General features: G+C 40.4%; 1 protein-coding gene across 3 annotated transcripts in view; it reads left to right on the top strand.

Annotated features, from left to right (window-relative positions):
- Positions 1–319: 319 nt before the first annotated feature.
- NAMPT (nicotinamide phosphoribosyltransferase) overlaps positions 320–19,911 on the top strand; it is a 30,618-nt gene continuing 11,026 nt past the window's right edge. For 2 of the 3 annotated variants that reach the window (XM_032687697.1, XM_032687695.1), the window contains exons 1-7: positions 1,069–1,222; positions 11,831–11,987; positions 13,218–13,321; positions 15,807–15,935; positions 16,402–16,560; positions 16,909–17,045; positions 19,020–19,245. In XM_032687697.1, coding sequence (XP_032543588.1) covers positions 1,163–1,222; positions 11,831–11,987; positions 13,218–13,321; positions 15,807–15,935; positions 16,402–16,560; positions 16,909–17,045; positions 19,020–19,245 — 972 coding nt within the window. In that variant the 5' untranslated portion in view covers positions 1,069–1,162. Of the gene's footprint in view, positions 412–1,068; positions 1,223–11,830; positions 11,988–13,217; positions 13,322–15,806; positions 15,936–16,401; positions 16,561–16,908; positions 17,046–19,019; positions 19,246–19,911 lie in introns of those variants that run through there. The other variant, XM_032687696.1, reaches the window with a different exon arrangement.

Here is a 19,911-nt window from a genome sequence, read left to right as displayed (position 1 = left end):
TCTAATGCAGTACCAGCAGCACTGTTAATAGTTCTTTCCATACACCTAATTAGCAGAGAGTGAGATGACCATCTTCCCATCATGGCCGAGCCACCATGACAGAAATCATGTAACGACTGTGACGGAGCACTGGAACAGATTGCCCAGAGTGGCTGTGGAGTCTCCCTCACTGGTGACATTCCAGAACCCTCCGGACACAATCCCGTCCCACATGCTCTGGGATGACCCTGGCTGGGCAGGGAGGCTGGACCAGATGACCCGCTGTGGTCCCTTCCACCCTGACCCATCCTATCTGTATTTGCTCCTTGTGCCAAAAGAAGGTTCTGTGGTCCAGAACAATTCAAACGATGGATAAACATGATTCAGAAACCTCAAGTATTTACTCGGATTAGAAGACCAGTTACAATTATAGTGAGTATGAAAGTAAGCTTTCTGGAAGCAGACGTAACTTTATACGTAATCTCTGATCAAAACCTACTGAAAAGAGGGCTAAGAAGTATTTGCTATCAAAAAGCATCATGTTCTCCCACTGAAGCAACCAGTGTGGAGGTGGATGGAGATCTGGGTCCTCCAGGAGGCCAGGGGGGTCCATTTCCACAGGGCCATCGACCCCAGGCCCTCGGTGCGAGGGTCCCGGCTGAAGTAAGGGCTGCCCTGGCCTTCAGATCCTCTGGTGCCCGGGCGGAGCTTCCGCAGCCCTTTCCCGTCAGAGCCGCGGCCGCCGAGAATCGAAACCGACCCCGCCGCCCCCCCGCGCACGCGCCCGCCGCTTCCCCCCCGCCGCGCCCGCTCTGCCGATCGCGCGCCGGCCGCGCGGTGACGTCACCGAGCGGGCCCCGCCCGGACCCCAATGAAAGGGAACGTGCGGCGCGAGGCGCTCCCCCGCCCCTCCCCCTGCACCGGCCGGGCGGCGGGACCAATCACAGCCCTCCCAGAGCCCCGGCCCCGGCCTCCCCGCGGTGACGTCACGGCACCTCCCGCAGCGGCGCCACCGCTCAACCAATCAGCGGCCCCGCCACCGGCCCCCCTCGCCCGCGGGGCCGCGTCCCCGCCCCGGCCGCGCTCCCCGCGCTCCCCCCGCCCCGAGCGCGAGCGGCGGCGGCGGCACAGCCTGGTCCGGTCCGGTCCGTGCGGGCGGCGGCGCCTCCCGGTGCTCGGCGACATGGAGTGCGCTGCGGCGGGCGCCGAGTTCAACATCCTCCTCGCCACCGATTCCTACAAGGTGGGCACGAGCACGCCGGGCGGGCGGGCGGGGGTCACCTCTGCGGGCACCGGACCCGCCGGGACGCTCCATCCGCGGGGTGCCCAGCCAGGCCGTCCCCGCCGCCACCGGCCCCCCTGCCCGCCTGGCCGGGGCTGGGAGATCCCTCGGGGCGCCACGGAGGGTGCCTGGCCTCGGGGCGGCGCGGGGGGACAGCGGAGGCCTGGCCGGGGCTGCTCCCCCCCCGCCCCAGGCAGCCCCGGGCCGCTCCCTGCGCGGTGCCCGGGGCCGCGCAGCGCCGGCGGGGCCGGGAAAGAAAGTGAAAGCGGGCGGGGAGGGCGCCGCCGTCCCGCGGGAGCGGGGGGCGGCCATGGCGGGCACATGGGAGGCGGGGGCCGCCGAGCATCCTCCGGCCCCGCCGGGCCCCCGCCCCCCCGGCCGGGCACGGAGCGGGCGCGCACGGGAGGCAGCCGGGCGGTCGCTCCTTTCCTCCCACTCTGCCCTGCTCGTGCCCGACGGTTTGTGCCCGGCGAGGGTGCGGAGCGCCCCGGGAGCCGGCTGGCCCAAAATACGTGTTTTCCAGCCCTCTACTCCGTTGCTGCGGTGTCACACTCGCTCGGCGAGGTGTTCGCTCAGAGCGGGGGAATCGCGCTCTACAGCCCTGCCTTCATTATTTGGGTATCGTGTCCCTGAAAGCGGTGGCAAAGTGCAGGCGCCCTGTCCGCGCTCCGCCCCGGTGGTTCCTGACCCGGGAGCTCCTGGTGTGCCTCCCAGGCACCTGTGCCCGGAATGTGCCCGGGCCGAAGGCCTGCCTCTGCGCAGCCTTCATGTATGTACAGCTTCCAGACAGTGGGCAGAGCCAGCGTGCGACTCCCCAGCCCGGCTGGACAGATGTGCCCCTCGTCTCCTAGGCTGAAAAACTCACTTATTTCTTTGAGCAGTGTCAAAGTGGCCTAAACAAAACAACAACAGCAGTTCTGATTGTCATTGTCGAGCATTTAGTATGTTCTAGGTCTGTGAACATTTTCCCGCTTGGATGAGTTTCAGGGAGGAGGGTACTTGTAGATAGAGGAGTCGAAAAAGCTAAAGCTATGTTGTGACCAGCTCTTGTTACTGAGTAACTACCAAAGTTCAAGCCCCTCAGTATGTGCTCCGATTGCTGACTTCTACGGTTGTGCCTTTTCCAGCTCCTCTGTTGTGCCTTTTCCAGCTTCACCCCCCTCTGGAGGTGATATTATTATTACTATTATTATTATTACTACTGTATTATTATAATTGTTATCATTATCGTCATCATTATTACTACTATACATTACATAAAGATGCTCTTTTTGTAAAGAAAGTCTTAACAGTTATTTTTGCTGTTTGTGGGAAGGTGTGTTGGAAGACAGGAGATGCTGATAAACCTTGGAGCAGCTCAGAGCATCCTAACACTGCCACTGAGGGCTCACAAAACCACTTCCATTTAGGGCTTAATCTAGATACAGGGCTCTTTATGAACTATGTTTAAGTGTTTATTATCTGACTTATTCAAATATGGAAGATACAGTTTTCTTCCATGTCTGAGGCTGATCACATTAAATACTGCAGGCCTGGGCTTAAGCGGTACCTCAAATCTAATTTGCACACTACTTTTTCTAAATTCTCTGGATGTACTTGATTTCTAAATTCTCTGGACTGGTGGTGATGTGGAGCACTAGAGTGACAGGAAAACAGTTTGCTTCTGTTTTGTTTGCTGTTTCATAGGAAAGATGACTTGGTAACATTCTGGGAGTGGTAGAAATTTTAAAGAGGTCAAATAAAGGCCTGAGGTAGTTTTTTTTTTTTTCCAGTTTAAAACTGAATTTGGATGAGGTTTTCTGCGGCAGCTAGGAGCATTTTCTATTATATTTAGAACAGTTGGAATTGTCTGCTATGTTAGGGCTATTGAAATTATATGTCTTTCTATATGCTTTTTTCCAAATCTTAGGAACTCCAGCATCTCTGAACAATGCTTAAACAAGTAGCTGCTCTTTTCTTGTTAGGTAATATGAGCAAACATCACTTATCTTCTCCCTGGATGATACTGTCATTTCTTAATCAATGAAACACACTTAGTGAGAATACTTTCAGTAAAATTGCACTAAAATATCAGGTAGTTTGCAACATCAAGCTTTTTACAGAGTTACCGAACACTCTTACTAGCAATTAAAACAAAAGTGAGAATTGATCTTGGGTTTTTCTTTTTTTAAAGACAGTTTTGCTGTATCCACAGCTCTAACATCTGTGTGGAGTACTGTATGTATATAACATTCAGACTCTGAGAAAAAACATGGATCTGATCAGAAGATGACGTGCTTATCCTGTTGCAGTAGATGCCGATCCATACAAGCTAATGTTGGTGACGAAAATCGCTTGGAAATAAACAACTCAGAAAGAAAAAATACATGCAGACCATACTGAACAGTACAACCCTAGCTTAGGCAGCTGTCCATGAGAAAAAAGTTGTGGTATCTCCGCGTCATATCTGTCACAACTCATTAGTTTGAGTGTTAGCTTCAGTGTCCCAGTTCTCTGTTGCTGTAGTTGAAAATTTGGGATGGAAAGACAATTCGTTACTGGTTTAGTGCCTATACAATTTCAGAAACAAAGTAATTTGGTAGGCAAAGATCTGTCTGTTGACAGTTAATCCAGCCTCTCCTCCCTCTACAGTGTCTTTTCCTGTCTCTGTGTGGATCATAGGACATTTCCTCTTAAATCACAGAGATTATCAAATACTTGGTTTCAAAATCTTAAGTGTTTTTGAAAAACTGCTGAGAATCATGCTGATTTCTAGTTTAGTGAATATTTCTGGATGGGAATAGTTCCCAGTAGGTGAACTGTGCCCTGGATCCAGTACTGAGCTTCCATTATTGACTGGACCTTACTCAATTGTACAAGTGCTCCAGAATTTTTCAGGCTGGGCTTCAAAATGTGCAGTTTATCTCTAAACCAGATAACAAGATAAATGTTTTTACATCAGTTAGATTTTTCTTCCTGTGTACTTTGTTACATGTTCTTAAGCTTCTACAAATCCCCCAACAGTATAATTCCTCCTGTGTGCTGGGAATTATATGCCATCTCCTCAGAATCTGGGCATGGGCATATGGTATGGTGTGTGTGCAACTTGCTGATAAATAACAGCAGTCTTTTTAAGTGTTCAGATTATGAGACTCTCAACAGATTCATCAATGTTAGCTGGGAAACTTCTTTGTCTGAATGTCCAGTTATAGCAGTGGCATTTGTCATAGTAAAGTTTTCTGCTAGTGACTTAGTATTACTGAAAAAGGGAAGTATTTGAAGTCAAAGTCCTTGTTGCTGGAAAGCTGCGAGGGGATATCAGCAGGCTCCTTGAAGCTCATTGTTTGTGCTGTGTGGTATCTTATTCTTATGTCTCTAGCAAGAAGTCCCTGGAACCTTGCCCTTCTGTGACAGTGAGGGTTCTGTTCACTCACTGCCCTTCCCAAACCAAAGGGTCAAAACCCTTCAGTTCCTCATTCATCTGATGTCCTTGACACACTACCACTCCATTTTCTTTCTTTTTGATTCCCAATGCTCTGTTTATCCCGTATTTGTTTAATTCTGCGAAGGCAAGAAACCTTCCAGGGTATATGTGGTCTGAAACTATTGAGAAGATCAGCTTGGCAGAGCTGTGTTGTTCAGTGGGAAGATACCTGTGACTGGCACGTACCAGGCCTGGGTTGGATGGACCATGAGCTGCATGTGGGGAAAGGCCATTGACTGAACTTTGTTCACTTAAGTAATAATAGCTTATTTTGCCTTTGCCAATGAGATTTATTACTGTTGCTTGGCATGTTTCGTAATTAAGCTGATAGCTATAATAAGCTGCCATGCAATTACCCTTAGGAGGAGCTGACTTGCTATCTAGACTGTAAATGAGATCTGTTTCAGAATTGATTTCTTTCTGGATGCTTCAAGGAAACCTAAAAGATACGTTTTAACTCTTTATGCCTTACATGTTGAATTTTAAGTATTTGTCACTTCAAAGTACTTCTTTTACTCTGAGTGGATGTAGGAGAGCACTGACTTCTGAAACACTTCACGTGAGTGTGTGTTTATTCTAGGCTTTGACAGCCTGTATATTCTTTATTTAGAAGGCTAGAGGTATGCCAGGAAGAGACATGAGTACTCTTTAGCCTACTGATTTTGACTAGTACTTAACGACTGCAAAGTATTCGTTACAGCAGCCTATATATACTTATTTTTTAAATTAAAATCTTGTGATGGGAGTGTGAATGTGTTCTTTTACCTCCTGTAATTCTGTCAGTGGAAAATCATTGGAAACTTCTGGCTCGGCACTCCTCGTAAGATGCAATCTTCACTCTATCTAGGTTCATTATCTTCCAAGTTTTGATTTGCAGTCACATGGTGCTGTTACAAACCCCAAGACATCATTGCTCTAAAGGAACACTGCAACTGTATGGTATTCAGACAATTTTTAACTTAATGGAAAAGTAACCCCTTCCAGAATCATTGCAATTTTCAGTGTTGAAAGGGTAACTGTTTTTCTTTTTCATTAAGGAATAGGAAACATGTAGCAGCATGTGCAGTAGTACAGCTGAGGAGTCACAAATGTGTAAACAGTAAACATAAGGCATTTTGTAATCTTTTTTCTGATAATCTTGGATGCAAAACTGTGCTGGTTTTGACTGAGGTAGAGTTAATTTTCTTCCTAGTAGCTGGTATGGGGCTGTGTTTTGGATCTGTGCTGAAAACAATGCTGATAGTTCAGGGATATTTTTGATTTTGCTGAGCAGTGCTTGCACAGAGTCAAGACCTTTTCTGCCTCGTGCACCATCCCACTGGCGAGGAGGCTGGGGGTGCACAAGGAGTTGGGAGGGGACATGGGGACAGCTGACCCCAAGTGACCCAAGGGATATTCCATACCACATGACATCATGCTTAGCATATCAAGCTGGGTGAAGAAGCAGGGAGTGTTTGAAGTGATAGCATTTGTCTTCTCCAGTAACTGTTTCACATGCTGGAGCCCTGCTTTCCTGGGAATGGCTGAACACCTGTCTGCCCATGGGAAGTGGTGAATTAATTCCTTGTTTTGCTTTGCTTATGTGCACAGGACTTTTGCTTTCACTTTTACCCTTCCAATTCTCTCCCTCATCCCACCAGGAGAGTGAGTGAGTGGCTGTGTGGGGCTTGGTTGCCAGTTGTGGTTAAACCACAACAAAAACACATGAAAATCTTTAGTGATAAAGGAATCTACTGCAAAGTGTCACTGTTTTTACTCACTGTATTTTCTCTTAGAAATTTAGAATACATTCAGTTCTAGTGCTTACACTTGACCTTGTTTTTTATATGAATGTGGACCTCGTCATTTACAGCCTCTCTGCTGATAGTGTGCAGCTTCCATAGGAATTCAGTTGCTTTCTTCTTTAGTTTTCTTAGTTCTGACTGATCTCTTTATTTTTTTTTCTCACTACTGGTCCTCTTATTTTGCAACGTATAAGAGATGGTGGATGAACTCAAATACAGAGACATTAGAAATCGTACAAGGTCATCCTTCAGTCATAACCTCCATTACCTTATCTCTCTCATCTCATAAGAGCAGATATCTCCCAATATCCTCACTTTGGTTCTTAAACATTATCTTAATCTTATGAATTCTAATAAGGGGCCTGGAGTCTCTCTATGGCTTTTTTCTCTACAGTAATTTCAAGCTCCTATAATCAAAATAGTAAGATTGTACTTGACTCTTAAATTATTTTTTTTTTTAAACTCGCGAGTGTCTTGCACTTTACCTGCTATTGTTGGATGCCCTTTCTCTGGAGTTTAATTAAAGATTGATTCTTCTGACATTTCCTCTTTAGTTCAAATAAGCTTATCATTTAACCATCCTGCTCTTGGTTTGGTTTTCATTTCCACTGTTGTGGTGTGTGTATTCCCTCTTGAAAGCTACAAAAGCATCCCTGTTGAATATAACTGCTAGTCACAGTTGTGTTGGGTTTTTTTCCTGAAGGGGGTCAGCACTGCCTTACAACTGCTGTTTGTTATGTCTCATCCCAATGAGGCATATCTGATAGAGCATTCCCTTTGCTCTTAAATACTGGTTCATCTCATTGTTGTTTTCCATACAAGTTATTAGCAAACTTTGCTTTTAACTGCTCCATTGGCTAAATCTCATAAAGGTTTAGGTAAAACAGTCTTTCAAACCATGGCCTCTTTCCACAATGTTTGCAAATATTACATAATAAGACAATTCATGGGATTCTTGGAGGTGCTTTGCAGAAGTCTCCTCAGTGTTAATACCAGCAGTACCACTGCACTAAAATCATCTAACTCAGTAAGGTGTATAAGGGAGTGAGGATCCCCCACGTATCTCTTCCAGAATCAAGGCTTGCAGTACAGTGACCAACCCTGTGCCTCAGGCCCTAATTACATGCTGCAGACCTACAGTGTCCTAGCCAAGTGGCCCAGCTACTTCCAGGCCATGCTACCTCTGACTTAACTTCCACCTGTCCCTCTGACTCTTCGTGGTTGTGGCTGTGTGGTGCCCCAGGTTTGTTGACTGGGTTGTTCTGTACCCATTTTTGCACTAAAGATTTTTCAAAATAACTCCAGCAAATTCAAAGACTCTCTTACTTGAACTGGTATTGTCTTATCACGTGTGAGTTACAGTACAGGCAAGATCCTACCGGGTAGATGTTTGGGGATTTGTTTTCTTCATTGTAGAAAAGGCTTAGGTGCATCTTTCTGGTGGTTCATGTTAGCATCTGACCCAGGGGAGCACCAGGAATTAACCACCGATGGAGATTTTTGGCCATGCCTGATTTCTCTACACGTCACATCTGTTTTTCTCATGGTTTTAAATGGTTGAGTTGTATAGACTTAAATAACCTTTTAAAGTAATTTCATTGCCATATCTTGTCCAACAAAGCTTGTTGATTATAAGAATATGTATTTTTTTATGCCTAAAGTTTTCTTATCGGCTTATAAAAATGCAACATTTACCTCAGTCGCCCCTGTTTTGTGATGAATACCCATTAATTCCTTTTTCTTAAAAATTAACTCTTAATGTTTGAGGTGGTTTTTTGGATGGCTCATCTAAATGCAGTTTGTGCTTCATGCTTTTTCTTGAATGGCTACTTGATTTAGTTAAACAGATGTAGTCCTTGTGGAGGTATTCTTTGTTCAGAGTATATCTTTTTTGGAATTAAATTTAATAAGGAGCTATCACAACTGGAATAAAAGTGCTCTATTTCAGTCATAGTACATAATTTTGTAGGTAGCTGTTCCAAGGCTGTTTGTCATATGTTTTGTAGACAAAACCTAAACCACAGCCTTTGAACTAAACATCAAAAGGCCTTTGAAGATATTTGGGAGGGTTGTTTTCTTATAAGGGTCTCTTAATCCCAGTAAGAGGCTTTTGTTTGATTTTCTGTTTGATTTTTTTTTTAATTCTTTTTTTATTTCCTGAAGAGAAGGGATTTCCTATTGACTTTATGGTCACTCCTGCTTATCAAGAGCCCATCTGTACAAGTCCTGCTTCTGTCATCCCCTAACTGAAAGCATAGATTTATCAATACTGTCTCAATCTGTAAGTCACATAAAATTTAATTTCAAATATTGTACATTGTCGCTGTTGTCCTTTCCACTCTTCTTTAGGATACAGAAAGATGGAAAGCTTCATCTGACAAGGAAAGATCAGGCATTTTTTGAAGCATAGTTTTCGTTGTCCAAGTGCCTCATAGTGTTGTTTTGTTTTTTTTTGTTGTTGTTGTTGGTGGTGGTGATTGGTTTGTTTTGTTTTCAGTGGCGTTCTTTTCATTTCCTGTGAACTGTTCCCACTCCCAGAGCTTGATCCTTTTTCAGGCTGTTTTTTACATGAGGCATTTCAGTACACACCAAACCTCCTGACCGCCACTGTGGTAGATGGGTATTATTTCCCCATGTCCTAGTAGTCCAGAAATGACAGCTAACACAATCTGCTGCTGTGATGTTGTGTGGTACTTTTAAGATTGTGTTTGTGCCTTGAATTACTAAGCAGTATTTAAAAGACCTTTATAGGTAAAACTAGCAGCTCTGTGGAATGTCAAAAGAAGCACATTTAAAATTACAGGTGTAAAGTTTGCTCAGGTGTAAATAGTGTAATTGCCAGGGATGTGTATTTTTCACTGTTTAAATAGATTCTAATGTATGAGGAATATAATTGAATACTACACATGTGACTTGTAAAATTAGTTCATTATCTCCTTCAAGTACTTAAAGCAACTAAGTCAATAAAGTGACATTTCTGTCGTACACAAAATTTTCATGTAGGTTTGAATGTCTAGAAATAACTATTTTCTGGACACTAGCTAGTATGAATTTTAAGTTCAGATTTAGTCTCATGTCAGAAAAATTAGCTAAACCTGTGATTTAATGTTTGAGGAACTTGAGCGGGTTTTTTTGGGTTGAAACTGTTGTTAAGGTAGTCAGGAGGATCTGTGTCCCCAGGTATGCTCCATAAAGGATAAATCTGTTTGCATTTCAGCTTGATTTCAGCTCTCAAGTTCTGTTTTGCAGCCAGCATATGTGTGTGTGTGTGTTCATATACCCATTAGTTAGAAAGACGTGTCAAACGGAGCATATTTTTGTCTGCTGCATAGTAAAGAAAGGAGGATGGGGATGTGTGTGTGTGTTTTCTTTTGTATGGCTTTTTTATTTTCCTTTAAATGTGATGGTATTATGCAGAGAGTTTTCTGTGAGCTGGCAGTTTGATGTACTTCCTTGGAAGTTCTGCACAGAACTAGGAAAGGACATGTTATAATTTGTGAAGCGAGACATTTATTAATAGCTAGAACTAAATCTAAAAGCCAGGGTTTGTCTTCGAGACTAACATTACTACTCCTAAGCATTCTGCTTTTGAGTGGCTGTGGAATTGTAACAGAATAGGTTTGTGCTCCAATAAATGTCTGTGGTGCAGTGCTTTGTTTGAAGTGAAGGCAGAAAACTTGCAATGACAAGCTTGGGTTTTATTTGATTGGCCTTGAAAACCTCATGCAAGTAAAGACAACAGAATGATCTGAAAATTGACCTTGTCATTTTTCAAATATTTCCTTGCAGCATTGGAAACATAACCATAACAGCCTTGTGCTGATGTAGGAGAACCAAAAAATTCAGTTGAGTTGTCTAGTTCATTGTCCAAACTGAGTGAAATACTAAATTTATATGACATTTGAGAGGAAAAGGAAAACTGAAGTTTTAAAATCCTTTAATGTACAGTTGTAGCAATACAGGTATGGGAAACTTTCAAATATTTTATTTTGAGAATGTCAGAGGTACATTTAAAAGATCAGGACAAGAAGGAAGAAGTGGTAAAACTATCCCTTTTCCAATTCCTTGTGATATTAGAAACAGAAATCTTTAAAGTTATTTGGAGTAAATAAAGCAAGAAACATATAAGGAACTCATATTCTAACCTGTAAATACAGGGTTTTGAAAAAATTCAGACGTGACTTTCACAGCATTTTGAGTTTTGTTCTGATGTATGACTGTGCTGTACTGAGCCAAAGGAGCAGCTTTTCCTTATGTAATGTATAGACTTGTTCACAGACTTTCATCATAATTTAGGAAAACTCTTGATAGCTTCAACTCTGGGGATGCCTTAAACTGATTTATGTATTCTGTAGTTTAAACATCGATTGTCATTGTGTATTCTTTTTGTTTAATATGGAGTTATGGATTTTGCATGGAGCTTGCTTTTTACACATGAGGAGATAAAATTTTGCGGATTTAAGTTTTTAAATGTTTAAAGTGTACTTGTTTCAAATGCTGCTATTACTCAAAGTAAATTTCTGGCTAGATTTAAAATAAGGAGCTAAGAAAAGCTGTCATGGTTGAATCCAGAATAGCATTGTGTGTTTGTATGACCAGTTTCCATGTAATACACACAGGCAGCAGCTTTTCATGCTTCCTTTATGTTGAATGTGAAGTGTTTCAAATTTGGAAAAGAAATCCATCTAGCAAACATTGTGGGGAGGTACAAACCTTGGATAGATTTTTAACAGCACTAGTGACAGCAACAGGTTTGTAACTAGGGTTTGAGAGACCCACTCTGCTCATGTTGAATGAGATGCTTGGGTAAAGGCTGTTATCAATGCCTTCTTGAGTCTAGGTTTTATTTGAACTATGGGACTGTAGCCTTCAAAACTTCAATCAAATACAAGGATATATGTGGTAGGGTCATGGAATTTTGTGCTTCCTGTAGCTGTTAGGCTTGGCCAAAGTGTGGGAGAGCAAAAACTGATTTGGCACGTTGGTGTTCAGTGCTGCTTCTAAAATCCTAGCCTGTGTCTTTCCCAGTTAATCAAAGCAAAGTTATCAGGGGAGGGAAGAGCTAACCATGAAGATTACTCTAGGGGGAAAAGACTTGATAAAGAAGTAAAGAATACCATATGGAAGACAGTCTTTTGAACTGAAAATTGAAGGAGGCTAAAACTGTGGAAATTTCCTAAATACTTTGGTGTAGAATGTGAAAGGATAAATAATAACAGTCCAGAAGAGCTGGGAGTTACTCTTAAGCTTTAATGTCCAAATGATTTCTATTGTGCTTTATAGTGATGCTTTGAGGTCTTATGGAAGTTTTTCTCGATGTAGGTTACACACTACAAGCAATATCCACCTAACACAAGCAAAGTATATTCCTACTTTGAATGTCGTGAGAAGAAGACTGAAAATTCCAAACTAAGGAAAGTGAAATATGAAGAAACTGTTTTTTATGGTTTACAGTACATTCTGAATAAATATTTAAAAGGTAACTGTTTAAAATTCCAGTAAAACTTTTCCTGTAAATAAATATCTTATTTTTTCTCAAACCTGTAGTCTTATAGTTAAAACAATTCCTGGTTATCTTGGTATACCATAAGTAGTGACATGCATAAGATCTTATTTATATGATTCTGCAAATAAGTCGTCCACTCTCGTAAAATTGTAATTCAGACACCTCTCTACTATCTTTATTTATGCCAATGGTTTATTAAAAATGAAGAGGTGTGCATATCCCAACTTCAGAGGGCTAAATTAAAATAGATGGAAATAAAGCAAGACTATGCATGGATTCACAAGCAGATAGAAGATTTAATGGAAAACACGTTTTGCATTTTGAACGTAAACTCCAGTCTGTATTTGCTGGTTTGTTTACTGTGTAAACCAATAATGGTTTTAATTTTCCTTATATTTTGGATGCCCCTCAGCTTAGATCATGGTATATGTCAGCTACATGTGAAAATGGTTTTAACAGTGCTAGTTTTAAGGGTAACATCTGAAAATTCCTTGGCGCTGTTTGGTTTTTTGCATTATGTACAAGTATCACCTGTTCTGACCTGAATGGAGATTGCCTTCTGCCAAGCTTTAGAAGGAAAACTTCAGTCATATGACTTACTTGTCTTTATCTTGAGCTAATGAATATCTCTGCCAATCCTGCCAAAGATTGAAATTCCATTATGATCCAAACACTTGATAATTTTATTTCTTTTGTCTTTAGCAATCTGAGGATTGTTCTCTAAGGTAGATGATTGGCCCTAGAGCAGTAGCAATGCTTATTCAAATCATGTGCTTTGTCTGTTGGCTCCTATCACAAAGTGGTCAGTCAAAGATTGATTGTAACACCTCTCCATGGTGATTCTCCCTGGAGCAGTGTAGCTTAACCCTTGTGTCAACTTGCACTATCAAAACATTCCTCTGGGAAAAGCACTACTACCAAACCTCTTGACAGTGCTTTGACCGTCATAAAAGAATAGTAGTCTCAAATTGTTCTGAGTCACCTGCAAACTCCAAGTGTATTTTATCCTGTTGCTTTCTTGAGCATCCTAATCCATATAATAAATTAAACTAGAATTTTGTTTAAACATACTGCATTTGACACATTCTTCATGTCTTTGTTGAAGGCAAAGTGACTTTGCTGTGCCTGAACCTTTCTGTATTTAGTTTATCAATTGATGAACATTATAAGTTTCTAAGCTTTCATCTGTTTCTGAAACTGCAGGTAAAGTGGTGACCAAAGAGAAAATCAAGGAAGCCAAAGAAGTATATAGGGAGCATTTTCAAGATGATGTCTTCAATGAAAAGGGATGGAACTATATTCTGGAGGTAAAAAAAAATAATGAAATAGTTTGAGATCATCATGAAGGATTTCTGAATGAACTGTAGGATAAATACAACAGTCTCTCCTTTTAATCTTGATAGTAAAGACTGGATAAATTTAGCTTTTCATGTTTTGTGTACAGGGAGTAGCAGCTGTCAAAGAATAATCATATAATTGTAATTCCTTAGAGAAAAGTAATTTTCATCCTTTCAGATGCCAAATACGGCTTTGCAGGTAGTAAGGATTTATGGCTGCCGTCAGCCAGCTCATGTAAGTGGGGGCTTGTTGGCAAGTCTCCATGTGTAATATAACACTTAGTGGTTGCTTGCATCATTTACATTGCTTTCTCTAACTAATCGTAACAATTTTTATTCTAATGCAGAAAGCGTTACAACTTCTTGGGTGTATAAATAGTTCCAGTAAATACATGTGTTGTTCAATTGTTTCCTAAATTTTTCAGAAATATGAAAGTTGAGCTTTATTATGAAGTACAAGGCTTGAGCACTTCTCACACACAAAACCTTCCAGATTAAGTCTTTCTACAATTATCCTTTTTCCTTTTAGTTTAAAAAGGTGTCAGACTTGAACTAATTGCAAACATCTCTTCTCTGTAAAAGCAGCAGATTCAGACTAATAGCATTCATCAGAGCTGCTCTAATCTCTGCAGATTAATTAAATGCTAAATTTCATTGTGGGTTCTGGTGAATGAATATTTTTAGCTTTTGAAAGCACATTTTTTAGTCCTTTGCATTTATTTTTTCCTGGATACCCTGGTTGTATGTATTTTTATGATGGCATCTGTCTATGATTATATCTGGATGTCATCTTGCCACTGGGGTGGACCATAGCTGTGCAAAAGAAGAGTGAATTTCAACTAAATATTTCAAATGACAACAAGGTAAATAAGCCCCCCAGTTTTGTAAGAGGGACTTATGGAGAGGATTGTAGAGGACTTGCATCCATTTCAAATAACTACAAATGTGAATTCAATTCATATTTGTGTTTAAGCTACATTATACATTGTGAACTGCTCTCATCTGTATTTGAAGTAAGCTTGATCCCTCCTTGGAAAAACTGAATTAATACACTTTTAATGCTGCATGTCTGTCCTCGCTGAGTTTTAACATGGTTTAACTAAGTCCACTCAACTTTTGATTTAGTCAAAATAAGCCTTCCTGCATACCCCTTATATACATTGTTTATTCCTTTGTCAGATTTTGTTATTAAAATCGTATGTATATGTATATATATGTTAATATGAAACCCAAATATGATTGTCACATCTTGATCTCAGATACCAGTGGCTCTCAAACTGGAAGTGTATGTACCCTTTGAGTCTTTGTATGCCCTTAAATGCACATAGAGACCCTACTTCTGCTCACTGAATTCCAGTATGTTTTCATATACCTGCCACTGTTTGCTCTCTAGCTGAGTTGCCTCAGATGTGTTGGGTAAAATGGAGGGTGCAGTGGCTGCGTGAGTGAAGTGCCAAAATGAATCTGAAATGTGCATGTATCAGTTTGCACCGAGAGGAGATGAATGGGTAAATGTTAATCCAGGTATCTCCAAGTCTGACAACTAAACCCTGTGTGGTACAAACACAATATGCTTTAGGTTATTACACTTTTGAATAGACTTTTAAGCTCTAGTGTAGAAGAGATTTCTGATGTGTTTTGGGCACTGGAGAATATGTTTTGGTGCTAGTTATGAATCTGTAATTTCTCTGAATTGGTGCAATTTTTATTGCCTTTAAACAATATCTCATGAGAAGCTTTCTGTCAAAAAATATCGCCATCCAAAACATTATCAATATTGCCAGTTTAGCTCACAGAGCTCTTTCAGAAAGTTATAATTACTCTATTAGAGTTGCTGTTTGCAAGTTACTCTTTTTCCAAAGGCATATTTCATACAATGTTTAGTCCTTCGGGGGTGAAAGACTGACAAAAGAATCTCTTCAATATGAGATTCCATGTTTAGTGAATAATTGAGATGAAAAAGTCTTTAAAATAGTTATTAGATGGATCCTGCTGTAATAAATTAACAAAGCACACATCTATACTAAGCAAAACTTTTTGAAAACTTAAGAGACTTTTTGAAGGTCTAGATAATAACTACACTTTTTTTAACTTCTTGTAAAAGCACTGAAGAAAACTGAGTGGCAAATATATCTTGTTCTCTGGGTAGAACTATTTTATTTTTATAGAATGCTTAAGGCTTCCTGGCTCAGTTTGCACAAGGAATACAACTGATAACCATCATTTGTTTGATAAAGAGAATGGTTTTTAGATTACAGGATTTTCCTCCTTTTTTCATAAAAGTGGATTTTCTCATTTATTTGGGCTGGTGGGTTTATTATTTTTAGGGTTGAAAGAAATGAAGAAGAAGAAAACTTTATCAGTAAACTCAGAACTGACTTTTATTCACTGCAGTCAAATAAAAAAGAGAGGTAATCTTTCCCATTGTCTAACAATATTATTGTTTCTTACACAGAAATATGATGGCCATCTTCCTATAGAAATAAAGGCTGTTCCTGAGGGCTCTGTAATTCCCAGAGGAAATGTTCTTTTCACAGTAGAAAACACAGATCCAGAGTGCTACTGGCTTACAAATTGGATTGAGGTCAGTTTTGGAAATTTGATATGTTTTTTCTAAGTAAATATTAGTGCACTTAACATAAAGGCTGAATCCCTTATTACTTTAAGGGAAATCTCTGGCAACTTTCATTTTCTGCTTTTAGTAAGCCTGGATTCTTTTTTGTAGTCCTCTTACACAGACTTTTTTTGCCACCTGGCAGGAGATTGTAATAATTTTACAGGAAATTCACCGGTACTTTTATCCACAGAAAAGGAGGATGGGGGAACTGTGTGTCAGTAGTTTGGGAGTGATAATTCCTGAGAAGGTCAATACCTCAGCTAGCTTATAAAGGCTAATTGCTTAAGCCCCAAAGCAAACTGTTGGAGGAATCAGTACTTTCTGTACAGGGAATGAAAATAAATAGACCTTTTTGTGCCTACTAAAATGCCAAGTGGGCATTGTTAAGTTCTGAGCAAACATACACCTAATATTGTGATGGGTTTTGTTTTAGACTATTCTTGTGCAGTCATGGTATCCAATCACAGTGGCTACAAATTCTAGAGAGCAGAAAAAGATTTTGGCCAAATATTTGCTAGAGACTTCTGGCAGCTTAGAAGGACTGGAGTATAAACTGCATGACTTTGGCTACAGAGGAGTTTCTTCACAAGAGGTAATACTACTTGTCTAATAATTTGAAAAATCTAATTGTTCTTAACTATGAAGGATTGTAGCAGGTATCTGTGTCCCTGTTCTGCACTGAAGTTGTGAATGCACAGAGCACTGTGGACTAGTTGTGGAGGGGGGAGATCTGGGGTGGGGGTGGGTAGGTATGTGTCTGGACTGTGAGCATTAGACTGGAAGAGCTTTTGCCTATTTCTTCCCTGTGTAAATGCAGGAAGAGAGTATTGGTGAAACAAGAACTAAGTCAGAGTTTTGCTAACTGCAAACTAGTGCTAGATGGTAACTGGATTTAGGTTCCTGTATTTGGCATGGAAACTGAAAGTTGCATCTTTTTCAGACTGCAGGCATAGGAGCTTCAGCTCATTTGGTGAACTTCAAAGGAACAGACACTGTAGCAGGAATTGCATTAATTAAAAAGTACTATGGTACAAAAGATCCAGTTCCAGGATATTCTGTTCCAGCTGCTGAACACAGGTAAGATACTAGGCTAAGCCTTTCTAAAAACAGCTTAACAGAATGTAATTTTTTTCTTATCCATCTTTGTATCCGGAAATATACCATACAGTATTAGCCACAATTGATTCAGCTGTAGAGGCTGCAGTTGAGTACTGATGCCTCTGTATGTTCCAGGCATGATTGGTCTTAACTAGAAATGTGTTTGAAATGTTTTTAACCGTAACCTTCTTATCAGGTCTAAGTAAATTTGGATTATTCTTTTTAGAATAGACTTGAAGGCTTATGTTGTAGATATTGAGGATTCACGTTACGAACTTCAAGTTTGGTTTTAAACATAAAATCATAAATTGAAAAATCATGTAAGTTGCAATTCTGAACTCTCACAGATCATGTTCTCCCTCCAGAAGAAGTAGTTACTCTTAAATCCCATCAGCATAACCAGTTCAGCCAATAGTAAATCCTTGATCTTTCACTAAGAATTGTGAATGAGTTTTTAAGAGTAAGGAACTGATCTCAGATGTCTCCATCTGAGATGGAGAGCTCTTATTATTTTTTTGTATCCAAATGCTGTACAAGGTTAGGATTGAATGCAAATCCTTGGGTTTGAGTTGCAAATCTACACACTGAAATGAGCAGAATATGAAAGAAGGTTGTGTTTTTCGTATTGAGCACAAAAGCCAGTTTAATAGCATTCACTTAGGATTGCAGGACAGATAATAGAAAGCTTACATGAATAGTGATCACCTTTAAAGGAGCACTGCTTCACAGAACTTTCTGTACTATTGCTGTAGTGCTGTTCTAGAACTCCTGCTTGATCAGTAGAAGTGACAAATTTTGTCTGAAATTTCTTCTCTTAGCTTAGCTTAATATTACAGATAAATTCAAAAAATGATGGCCCAAGCAATTATAAAATTTTTTGTAATGAAAGCAAACACATGGAGTCAAGAGTTCAAATGTCTTTTTTACAGCATATTGAAGTGGTGACATTAGAGCAGACAGCTTAAACTGCCCTGCATAAAGTTTGCATTGCCACATGCAGACCGCAGTCGCCCTTTCCAAGTTAATACACAAAAAAGGTCTCATACAAGAGACCTAAATTTTTTCAGAATTGTTATACTATTCCACAATCTGCAATGTGAGGTGGTGGTGCGAGTGTGGTGCTTTCCTCTGGCGTGGCAACAGGGCTGTTCCTGGAACTGCCTCAACCTCTGCGAAGCCAAGTTTGTTTTGTCTCCTCACTACCATGGTCTGAGGCTTGTCCACACAGTAGTTAATGATGGAATTTTAAAGTTCAATGCCACTGACTCTTACGCTGTGCTTGAGAGCATTTTTGGGTCTTTGTGCTCAGGTTACTAAAGTCAGTTATGTCAGTTGGTCTGAGACAGCCACATACAGAACAGCTACTGCAGACCAACTGGCATTCAGTAACTTATTACTGCTCTCAGCAACTCTGGTTTATGTGCTTGCCTGTACCCTTGTACCAAGGGTAATGGCCTGAGGTTCCTCTGGAAGAACGTTTATATGAGTGAGAATAATGGTTTTATATTACTATTAAAAAAGAAAATAAATTCTGTTTTCTTCTTAGGATTTTTCTAACATATGGTGCTTCATTCTCAACTTCCCATTTTGTAGTGTGAAGTTACCAGAGCAGATGTTCTGTTCTTGCATCTGTAGTTCCCTAACTGTCTGAATTTCAGACTTAAAAGAGAAACTCTCTCACAAATGTTCATAAAATAAAAAAATCACATTTACATGTGAAAGAAATTTCATGTACCAAGTGTTTGTCTGAAGTGCCAAAGATAAATTCAGGGTGCTGTTTATTTAGTATATAGGCTTATTATCCATGCAACAGAGCTGATAAGCACATAGTTTATGCTGTCTTGTAATCACATTGCTTATCATTATCTTGAACTGTTGGTGGTAGGAAATACAGAATGTATGATTTTATGTACAAGTGCCACTCTAATATGAATTTTTCAATTGCCTTTGCAGTACCATAACAGCCTGGGGGAAAGATCATGAAAAAGATGCTTTTGAACACATAGTAACACAGTTTTCTTCAGTGCCTGTATCTGTAGTTAGTGACAGCTACGACATTTACAACGCTTGTGAAAAAATATGGGGTGATGACCTAAGGCATATAATTGAAGCCCGAAGTCCAGAGGCACCACTTATTATTAGACCAGATTCTGGGAATCCCCTTGACACTGTTTTAAAGGTAATCCTTTTTTGAAGTCATTTGTATACAAGATTGGGAGGGTAGTTATTTGTTTTGTAATGACTGGCTAGCAAACATAGAAACATAATGCTGCAACTTGATATGCATCGTATATATTTGATGCTGGCTAATTTGGACTTATGAAAAATGTAAATGTTTAGTTCACCTCAGAGTAGATATAGAAACTCTTCTGCAGTCTAAATAGTTTAGTATTTTTCATCAAACCCATTCTTGCATAATACATTTGTGCATTGTTACCAGTTTTGCTGAGGTAATGATGCTAGAATGCTTCTATAAAGAGAAATTTTCATCACTTAATAATAAATACGATTGGGAACATTTGAATATTAATAAATGCAGATCGATAGAACTTCTTACCACCAAGTTTAGATATCTTGGCATCCTGTATTAAATCACTGTCTTGTGCTACAAATACAAGTTTAGTGCTCTTCTCCCTTTTCTAAGATGTGCATTTAAGTCAGTGGCGCACAACCTCCAAGTTGAAAAACGCTTCTTGCCTCATTGCTCTTTAGAGAGCATAATGATTGTTGCAGTTTCCTAATAAAAGCTGTTGATACCTCTGAATTTGAGTAGCTGTCAGCACTGTCCTAATAAGAAAGTAGGGGCAATTTTAGGCACATTGGTACTCTATCAAATTGGATCTAT

This window comes from Chiroxiphia lanceolata, chromosome 5 (genome assembly GCF_009829145.1).
Source record: "Chiroxiphia lanceolata isolate bChiLan1 chromosome 5, bChiLan1.pri, whole genome shotgun sequence".
NCBI lineage: Eukaryota > Metazoa > Chordata > Aves > Passeriformes > Pipridae > Chiroxiphia > Chiroxiphia lanceolata.
Note: the sequence above shows the minus strand (reverse complement) of the source record. Positions and strands in the feature narration are given on the sequence as shown.